This window comes from Geotrypetes seraphini, chromosome 7 (genome assembly GCF_902459505.1).
Source record: "Geotrypetes seraphini chromosome 7, aGeoSer1.1, whole genome shotgun sequence".
Classification (NCBI taxonomy): Eukaryota; Metazoa; Chordata; class Amphibia; order Gymnophiona; family Dermophiidae; genus Geotrypetes; species Geotrypetes seraphini.
Genome location: NC_047090.1, coordinates 30,418,752 through 30,429,688, shown reverse-complemented (window position 1 = coordinate 30,429,688; position 10,937 = coordinate 30,418,752). Strand labels below are relative to the sequence as shown.

The window sequence follows — 10,937 nt, the reverse complement described above, 5'->3', positions numbered from 1 at the left end:
AATTATGCATTGGTATTGCATTGCATATGCTCATTTGAGAACATATCTATAACACAACTCAGCACAGCTGCATCAGCAAAATCTAAGGCGTTGGCAGGACACCAACTTCCGTTTTTTTGTGAAGACAGACACCATGAAAACGGTCCATTCTTCAAATATGACCGTCACACTGGGGAGATAATGAAACCAACGCAGCAAAAAGAAATTATACAAAGGCAAAGGTAGAATAACAAAAAATATTTTACTAAAACATAAGATTTACAGAAGGTTTTTCCAGACAAGCCATACAAAATGGTCACAAGCTTTTTTTCTTGAGGGGTCAGGATCTACATTTGACAGCAGTCATTAATAGTGAAATGATGGTAGCTTTTGTTTAAAATGTTCCCATTTTTTGTTCACACAAACCAAGCTTGTCCATCTAGAGTCTTCTAAGTTAAATGGACTGGCTAGAGGGAGTATCCTAATATGTAACTGGTTAGCTGTTTCAAACAATGCAATTACATCACCTTAAAAGGTGAGAAAAAGCTCACAAAACTGAAACAAAAGGAAAAAAAAAATGTACATATCCTACAGCTAACCCTGACTACCTTCAGTCACAGTGCTTATACGTAAACCATGATGGGAGGAGGAACGGATTAGGGCAGAGGCATGACGCCGCTTCCTACAATTTCAAAAACAAACCAGATGAGACTTCTAGCTCCGGTTCATGCGTTAACAGTGAATTAGGACAAGACAGATTTGCTAAATGTGCATTTAATCACCAAGAACTGACGATGTCTGGACTTTTATTCTGTTGTTATGTTTATGCTTCTATGACTGTGTCCATTAAATGCAAACAAAAAAAAAAAAGGAAGAAGTCTTGGCAGAACAGGAGAGGTGATGCACGTGATGTTCAGATCAGATTTAAACATTATTCGTGGCGTATAGCCTAGTCCATGCTCTAGCTGCAAGAAGGGAAAAATATGTTAAACAGGTTCTCATTCTACTCCTTGCTTCAAAAATCATCCCTCAGCTAGATATTTTCTGTCAAGTACAGGTTCCAGGGATCTCAAAGTCCCTCTTTGAAGGCCGCAATCCAGTCGGGTTGTCAGGATTTCCCCAATGAATATGCATTGAAAGCAGTGCATGCACATAGATCTCATGCATATTCATTGGGGAAATCCTGAAAACCCGACTGGATTTGAGACCCCTGGGTTAAGAGGAACTCAAAAGATACAACCTGAGGATGTACCTGATACAAGATCACCATTTCATAACCCAGTTCTGCTTTTCAGCCATTTTTAGACAGATAATATTTCTCGGAGAATGCTTTCTGGCTACCAATTACATATGGATGCTTGTAACCCACTTAGAATTGTAGACCATTTCAGGCTGGAAAATTTTACAGGCATACATTTCTAGAAACTTCCTCCAGCTTGAGAATCTAATTTGCAGGCCAAAAAGGTAGACAAGGTCAATGGGACTTCATTTGTTTTTGGTCTGAAGTTGTCTTTAGTGTTAGTAAATCCTAACACAGGCACATTTCTGACATCAAAGATAATGGTGATGCTGTTGAAAGTACAGTGGCGTAAGCGAGGGTGAGAGGTGCCCCTCCCCCCACGTCTTCCCCCATCCCGTCTGCTGCATGCCCCCTTTCCCTTCCCCCGTCCCTCTAGCTGAAGTTGTTGCTCGCAGCGGTCAACAACGTGCTCCTCGTGACCCTGTGGGCTATCCCTCTGACGTCACTTCCTATGTGCGGCACCCGGAAGTGACGTCAGTGGGAGAGCCGACAGGGGTCGCGAAGAGCGTGTCACTGACCGCTGCGAGCAACAATTTCAACTAGAGAGATGGGGGGAGGGAAGTGGGGGCGCACGCGTGGAGGGGAGGAATGGGATGAGGTGGGGGGGGGCAGAAAGGAGGAGGGGTAATGGCGCCCAGGCCAGACCGTCCCCCTCCCCCTTACTACACAACTGCATCTCTAACTAGGGTACTTTTAGTAAGTTGTGGAAAGAAATTGGCTTAGTGCACCCTTACTTGCCCTTCCCATGCACTGGCACGCTGTCAAAAAGGGTTCTTCTTTATTTGTTTCATTTTTGGCATGTGTGTGGCCATAACCCCCCCCCCCACCCCCACCACCACCACTACTACAGGAGCACTTACTGCATCCTCTTTAGGAAGTGCTAGGGGCTCCCATGTTATGCATGTGCTAACCCAGAGGTGGGCAAGTCCGGTCTTCGAGAGCCACAGCAGGTCCGGTTTTCAGGATATTCACAATAAATATGCATGAGATAGATTTGCATCTCAAGGAGGCAGTGCATGCAAATCTGCCTCATACATATTCCTTGTAGATATCCTGACCTGCCTATGGCTCTCGAGGACTGGAATTGTCTATCCCTGTGCTGACCAGATATCATGGCAGTAAAGTAGTTGCACTGATTAGTGAATAATAATAATAATTTATTTTCTTATATACCGCCCAACCAGGAGTTCCGGGCGATTTACAACAAGAGAACTGAGACATATCAGTGAAAACACAAAATTCAGTAGGATACAATACAAAATAGTTGTGTAAATTTACCAAACAAATAGATTTTCATCAAATTTTCTAAACTCACAGTAAGATTGGAAATGTGCAATCAGAGAACACACCCAAGAATTCATTTTCCCCGCTTGAAAAGCCAGAGTTTTGTCTAAAAAGCTTTTAAAATGACAGGCTTTCAGAGTGGGGTACATGAACATACCTGAGTTTCTTGTGTTCTTACTTGATAGAAATAATTTTAATTGGGAGGATAAGTATGATGGTAGTAGCCCAAAGAGTACTTTGTAACAAATGCAGCTGAATTTAAAAATAACTCTATCTTCACAAGGGAGCCAATGGAGTTACACGTAAAAAGGGCTTACATGGTCAAACTTTTTTAATCCAAAGATCAAACGTACAGCTGCATTTTGAACCAGGTGTAGCCATCCTTCATCGATATGCCCTTTCTAACTAACTAACTAACCACAAGCTTAGATGTCAAAATAAAAGCATAGCATCAGGTTGTTTTTTGCTGAACAGTAGAGAATGACATGGGGACAAATGTTTCCCCCAACCCCGCGGAAACCCATTTTCCCGTTCTGTCAAGTCTTTTTCCTGTCCCATTCCTCAAACACTTTAAAATTATAAGTGTTTGAGGCTTGTGCACTTAAGGCAAAGCTTAAAGGAATGGGGCAGGGACAGTGACAAAACTCAAGAGGGACGGGGAAAAAATTTGCCCCCGTGTCATTCTCTACTTAATGCAGCTTAATAAAGTAAAAGGGCCCCTAAATATTTTTTTATAATGTGAACAAACTGTTTCTAGATATAAAATTTAATGTTAGTTTGGGGGGATTTCTTTTGCTGCTTTGGGCTTCCAGCTCCACTGGAACTATCTTCAGCACATAAGCCTTCAAGCAGAACCACTCGTGGATTTTTCCTCATTATATGTACAGCGCCGATGCAACTCAGCTCTTTTTTTTTTTTTTTTTGCAGCAATGGCCTGCAACCCCTATGTGCAACGACTGGGATTTCCACTTCCTCAGCAACTCCAGCCTCAACGGACCTGGGTCCTCCATACAGCAGTAGATTCAACACCCCGAACCAATGCACGGTTCACAGTCAGTGGCGCGCAAGATGCCAGCGCGGCGACAATCCAGTGCCGACAATTTGGTGCAAGACAGAAGCGCGCGGAAGGAAAAAGTAATTTTTAAAGAGCTCCGACAGGGGTGGCAACCCCTCCACTTTATTGGTTAGTGCTCGCGCTGCTGTTGGAGGGGGGCTCGGGGGGGGGGGGGGGGTTGGAAACCTCCATTATAGTCGGAGCTCTTTAAAAATTAATTTTTTCCCCGCGCGCTTCTGTCTTGCGCTGAATTGTCGGCGCGCTGGTGTCTGACGTGCGATTATCCCGTCACCCCAATGCACAGCCTACAGATTTACTACTACTAATCACTTATATAGTGCTAAAAGACGTACGCAGCGCTGTACATTTTGACATTTATAGACAGTCCCTGCTCGGAAGAGCTTACAATCTAACTTGGACAGACAGACACGACATTTAGAACTACAAGCCTCTTTTCCTTTTATTTTAAGGTATGTCAGAGCCTGGCCCCCAAGGCATTGGTGTGATCTATCAAGAGAACAGCTCTGCGTAAGCCAGATCACTTAAGGGGTAAAAATCTTAGCAATATAATGTTACAGGACATATGCGCCCCCTCCTCTCTACCTATCTGGCGACAGCTGCTCAGTTTTCCAGTTCAAACCACGTCATTTCTCATTTAGTTACTGAGCAGCCTTCTAAGTTGGAACCATTTTTTCTGATGTGTAACACTAGACACAGATTGGCCCACTGCCATAGGGAGGGAGAGAGAGAACACACAAGGAGCTCCTAATTTTCACTAAGCAATGATGTGCTAAAAATGACTGGGCAAATGAGCCAAGATGTCTTAGTAAGGGAACACAATGCCAGACATGCGCTATATATCCTGTGGCTCACTACAGCAGTTTTCAAATTATATAGATACCGTTAATGAAATGGCTTCTGCTAAATCTAAATAAAGTATCTCTCTTCACAACACATTTGACTAGCAGCAGAAGTAGGTAACTTGTCTTCCTTTAGCACACCTGACATATTGCAGTTGTGCTGAATTACCACTACCCTCTACCTGTTTGCTTTTTCAAGAAAGAGCAGTTGCTTACCTGTAACATGGGTTCTCCGTAGATAGCAGGGGAATGCCGCCACACTTGCTGGTGAAGTCCTAGACTGATCCTATGTGTCGGAGCTCTCCCCTAGCTAAAGTAAGCTTTTGCATACTAAGCATGTTCAGTTTCCCGCCTCTCACAGCTGGTTCCCTGCAAAAATCAGTTTTGTCCCTAGCTGAAAAAAGTAGCATGTCAAAGAGGGAGGGAGAAGTGTGGCTGCATTCCCCTGCTGTCTACGGAGAACCCATAAGAACATAAGCAATGCCTCCGCTGGATCAGACCTGAAGTCCATCGCGCCCAGCAGCCCGCTCACGCGGCTGCCCAACAGGTCCAGGACCTGTGCAGTAATCCTCTATCTATACCCCTCTATCCCCTTTTCCAACAGGAAACTGTCCAATCCTTTCTTAAACCCCAGTACCGTACTCTGCCCTATTACGTCCTCTGGAAGCGCATTCCAGGTGTCCACCACACTTTGGGTAAAGAAGAACTTCCTAGCATTCGTTTTGAATCTGTCCCCTTTCAACTTTTCCTAATGCCCTCTTGTTCTTTTATTTTTTGAAAGTTTGAAGAATCTGTCCCTCTCTACTCTCTCTATGCCCTTCATGATCTTGTAAGTCTCTATCATATCCCCTCTAAGTCTCCTCTTCTCCAGGGAAAAGAGTCCCAGTTTCTCCAATCTCTCAGCGTATGAAAAGTTTTCCATCCCTTTTATCAGACGTGTCGCTCTCATCTGAACCCTCTCAAGTAACGCCATGTACAGGTAAGCAACTGCTCTTTTTCCAGAGACAAGCAGGGGATATGCAGGCACACTTATTGGTAAGTCCCTAGCCAAAAAGAAAATAGGGTGGAAGAATAAAAAAAATTATGGAGCAAAAAGATTCTTTTTTCTAAATGAAAAGTATGGAAAAAAAATCCTTGCCTTTATCAGACAGGAAAAGTCTTTACTTTTTTTCCCCTCTTTAAAAAATTTGGAGTGAGATGGAGAGAGCTGTGACTACTAAGGAGCAACTGAGAGAAAAAATGATTTTTGCAGGAAGCCAGCTGTGAGGCAGGAGACTCTACACATGCTTACTTTAGCTAGGGGAGAGCACCAACACATAGGATCAGTCTAGGACTTCACCAATAAGGGTGCCTGCATGTCTCCGGAGAAAAAGAAGCTTTAAAAGAGATCTCATAGAAGTGTGTGGTAGAGAGCAGGAGGGAGAGAGGAAGGGATAGATGCATTTCATTTGCCCTTCAAGAACTTAATGATTCATGATAACATTTCCAAGGTTTGACAGGGGCTAGCTTTAAAGAAAACTTCACTCTCTCAAGTGTGCCTGTAGGATGCAAGACATGCTATAATTGCTATAAGGCTCTCAACAAATCAGATTAGACATGTAACAAAACCTGAGCAGAGGTTATCAACGTGTGGTACCTGGTAGAGGACCTACCTCACCTCCCTCCAGACCAGCAGCAAAATCTAAAGCTGTTGGGGCTGCCGTCTTCATATGTGCACTGTCAGCTGTGCCAGTCCCCTGCCCTGGAATATGAAGTTGAAGTCATAGGGGGCAAGGGACTGGCAGAGCATACATGAAAACAGAGGCCCTGAGTTTGCTTTATGTTGTTTTGCCCCTGGTGCTACTGGTCTGGAGCAGTGGCTGGGTAAACAAAAGATGCGAGGGGAGAGAAAAGTGGAGCGATGCTGGACAGAAGGGAGGGAGCGGATAGAGTGAAAGACTGAGAAATAAGAGGAAGGGTAATATGAAAACTGGAGCGAGGTAAGGAGATGGAAAGCTGTAAGTAAGAGATACAATAAAAAGAGTGAAACTGAAGACTGGATAGTAAAAGTGAATTAAACCTGGAGAGAGGCAGAAAAATAAATTGAAGCAAGTTGAAAGGAAAAAGGCGAGAGAGACAAAATGACAATTGAGAAGATGGAGAAAAGCAGAAACCAAAAACTCAGACCAACACAAACATAAAAGCCAAAACAAAAAGATAGAGAAAAGTAATTTTATTTGCTATTTTGTGATTATTTAGAATGTCAGTTTTTCACATATCCATTTCAAACACTCTGCTGATCAGAGTTCTAGGTACTGGGTTGAAATTTGTTCAGTTTAGGGGGTACTTGACTTGAAGTTGAGCAACACAGAACTTGGTGGTGTGAAGGGATAAAAGAGGCCTAGCACCTACCATTCTATATACCCCCCTCCCCAATATTTTAGAGAATTAATTTGAACAAGCTTAAGAGCCAGTCACTTGATCAGACTCTTTCCAAAGTAATTCCAGATATTTACTGGATGTGAGAGCCCATTCCATTTTAATCTAGAACAAATATATTGCTCTTGAGACTTACCCATAACATTTTAATCTAGAACAAATATATTGCTCTTGAGATTTACCCATAACATTTTTATCTAGAATATATTGTTCTTGTGACTTACCCATAACATTTTAATTTAGAATATATTGTGACTTACCCATAACATTTACTACTCATATCCCTACCTATGGCACATTTAAATAGCCAAGTATGATAGTTTTGTGCTGCATATTTCTAGGAGTACCAGGTTAAAAAGCCTTTGTAAATGATGCCACCCAATACCTGTTTCTATGGCTTGGGCTTCATTGGTCTTCCACTGCTCGGCTACATCATTTGCTAATGGATCATCGGGATTAGGAGCACTTAACAATGCCTGAATTGATAGCAGAACTGTACGAATCTGCAAAGCTGGAGACCACTTATCTAGAAAGACATAAGAAAACTGTCACGTTCAGGACATGAAAGCAATTCCCCTCCTGCTGTCACACACACACTCTCAGTATCAACTTAAAAGGTTTTTCAGTGAAAAGGGAGTGCCAAAAAAAAGTCACACTTTAACACACAGAGAAACTTGTATGTACAACATCATATGCTGTTACTCATCAAGGAGGCCCTTTTCCCAAGCTGCAGTGAGCACCAATACACTGTGGTAAGTTGCAGATGTGTACGCATTACCTACATGCTAAAAAAATATTGTATTTCATTGTTAAATCTGATAAAATTTAATAAAGATGGATTGAACTAAAAAAAAAAAAAAAAAAAGATTTTTAGCTGAGGGCATGTCTGGGACTAGAGAGTAGAAGTTTCTGTGCTAATTAGCGCAGCAACATTAGGGCCAGATTCTCAAAACAAAATCTGCCTTTAACGTGCTCACTAAATAGGTTCCAGATGATTTAGCGAGCACATGCTTTACTGGCGGATTATTAAAATGTCTTACTGAGGTCTTTTGCAAGCTTTCTAGCAGTTTCCGACACTGCTATGCAAATGGCCTCTTCAATATTTAAACGAGCACTCTGGTGGATTCTTAAAAATTGCCGAGCCATTTTCCAAAAGCAGCATCGGCTTTTGGCGACAAAAATCAGTAGCTGGTCCGGGGGTGCCGGTATAGTGCCAGCACTGTGAAAAACATCTTCTCTGGCAAGTGTTTTGACATGCAATTTGAAAAAATTAAAAAAAAAAAATCCCAAATTGAAGTTCAGCAGGAGAGATGCCCTCTCTCTCTCTCCTGCAGCATCGCCGACAACCAACACCCCCCATCCACCACGGCAGCGGGAGAGATGTCCAATCTCTCCCGCTCAACTAACACATCCCCTGGCAGCAGGAGAGATGCCAAATCTCTCCCGCTGCCAGAGGATGTGTTGGTTGGCGGCAGGAGAGATTGGGCATCACTCGTGCTGCTGGGGGCTGTGTTGGTTGGCGGTGGGAGAGATTAGGCATCTCTCCCGCTGTTGGGGGCTGTTTTGGTTGGCCTTGGGAGAGATTGGGCATCTCTCTAGCTGGTTTTTTTTTTTTTTTGTATTTATTTTGTGCATGTGCCCATCACTATCACCAGCAATGGGCACATGCAAATTTAGCGAGTCTTCGCTACTCTCCATCAACTTCATTTAAGAACATAAGAATTTTCCACTGCATTTGCATGAGCATTTTTTGGAGAATGACTCGATTTAAAAAAAAAAACAAACGCTACTATAATGGCTGCAACAGCAGCCCGTCTGTTTTTTACACGGTTTTTTTGAGAATCTAGGCCTTAGTGTAGGATTAGTGTGTGAGCCCTTACCACTTACAAAATAGGTGGCAGTAAAGGTTCATGCAGGGCAAGATTAACCAATAGGCCAACTAGGCACGTGCCTAGGGCCCGAAGTTGTCAGGGGGGCCCGATGAAACAGAGGACTCATTTTCAGTGTTTTTCCCCTTGGCAACGCGGGACCCAGGAAAGATTGGCAGCGCTGGGTCCCCCCCAGGAGATCGACAACACCGCCCTCCCCCAGCATCGCCATCAACCAACCTGTATAAGTGACATCAGAGGGGGTGGACCGGCAGATGCAAAGAGTTGCTGCAAGGTCCCGTAATGACTGCGTCTGCCGGATCTGCTCATGGAAGAGGTAAGTGACGTCGGAGGGGTTGGACCGGCAGACGCAGTCATCGCGGGACCTTGCAGCAACTCTTTGCATCTGCCGGTCCACCTCCTCCAACGTCACTTTTTCAGGTTGGTTAATGGCGATGCCGGGGGAGGGCGATGTTGTCGATCTCCTGGGGGGTGCAGCGCTGCCGATCTTTCCCGGGGGGCCCGCATTGCCAAGGTAAAAAAAACCAAAACACCGGGTCCTCTGTTTCTTCAGCAGGCCCCCTCTGACCTAGAAGGGTGGTGGAAGGAGAGAAAGGGGCAGATGCTGATGGAATTGGTGTTCAGGGGAGAGATATAAGGGGAAGGATACTGGATGGAATGCCAGACCATTGGAGGAGGGAATGGAAGAAGATGGATTCCAGACCAATGGGAGTGAAGGGAAAGATGGAAGGGGGAGGCATACAATTTCTGGAAGTGGTACAGAAGAACAGAAGATGAAAGGAAGAGAGTGACAAGAAGATGAGGAGAGCTGAAACCAGACAAGACAAAGGTAGAAAAAAATTTCTATTTATTTTTTTGCTTTAGGGGACATGCATTGTTGTTTCTGTGGTGTTGCATTGTATGCAGAGTCCAGCGTCTTGATGGTTTTATTTAACCTTTGTCTACATATTTCTATTTTATCCCCCCTTTTTACAAAACTGTAGAGCATTTTTTTAGCGCTGGCTATGGCTAAAAACCATACAACAGTTTTGTAAAAGGGGGGAGAGGTTAATTTGTGATTACTTATTCCATACTAGGTGAAGGTGTTTTCTGTGTTCTGTTTGTTTGAAACACATGGTTTTTTGTTAGCGTTGACTAGCCTTGTTTGGTGAAATGCATCAGGCATGGTAATTCTTAGGAGCACCTTGAATTAACCTGATTTGAATCTCCTTATTTTCTGCCAATCTTCTTTTGTTTCACGTTGGATTCTTTGGTGGACTGCTTGCCTTGTTGTTTCGTGGAACGTACTAGAGGAGTTACAGATCTGGTTGTTTATACATACATATGGGTTACAGTTGGTTGATGTAGAGTGAGGCAGTTGAGAGGCGTTGTAAACTTGGTTATTAATATAGACTTATATTTCAGATACTGCTTTACAAATATTTGAACACTTTTATATATGCATGGAAAGGGTTCAGAGTTAAATTCCTGGGTAAATAGGTGGGAAGGGAAGGAAGGGGGATTTGTTGAGATCTTTGGGGGTTGCATAGAAGAAAAACTGTGCACTGGTATACTAATCTTTGTTTGTTTTGAATTTAAAAAAAAAAAAGAAAAAAGAAATACAAGTGGAAATAAAGAAGAAGAAAACAGATAAATGGGGGCGGGACATGGGCGGGGCAGGGGGGCCCAGTGTACTTGTGTGCCTAGGGGCCCTCGAAGAATTAATCCTGCCCTGGGTTCATATGCCAATTTCTGTTAATGGTCGTGTGCTAATGGCAGCATTAACACATGGCTGTTAAATCGGAAAATGGAAAAAAAAAATCCCCACCCAGCCATTGCAAAAAGTGTCCTTAGAACAAAGGAAAGACCACTCAGGACGGCGTTAAAGCCATATTTTTGCTATAGCTTTGTAAAAGGGCCCCTAAAGTATTTGCAATAGGATGTTCATCATATATTTGGTTAAAATGAAGACCAAACATCCACAGTTGAGTCTTCTGATTGTTTCATAGCTCTCTCTACTTGATAATCAAAGGAAACGTGAAAACACTTTACATCTGTGGCCAATTCTGTAGCATGGGGAAAAAAATCCTTCCTAATCCCACATAGAGGGATAATAACCTTTCCCTATATTATATCCATGGATTACTTGCTCCCTCATACTGTATTCAGACAAA

The 10,937-nt window shown here is 43.2% G+C and overlaps 1 protein-coding gene across 2 annotated transcripts in view; it reads right to left on the bottom strand.

The window, feature by feature from the left end:
- Positions 1-222: 222 nt before the first annotated feature.
- Positions 223-10,937, bottom strand: part of UBE2N (ubiquitin conjugating enzyme E2 N) — a 45,777-nt gene continuing 35,062 nt past the window's right edge. For both annotated transcript variants that reach the window (XM_033952587.1, XM_033952588.1), the window contains exons 3-4: positions 7,281-7,421; positions 223-944 (exon numbers count right to left, since the gene is read on the bottom strand). In XM_033952587.1, the coding sequence (XP_033808478.1) occupies positions 904-944; positions 7,281-7,421 (182 nt within the window). In that variant the 3' untranslated portion in view covers positions 223-903. The remainder of the gene's footprint in view (positions 945-7,280; positions 7,422-10,937) is intronic.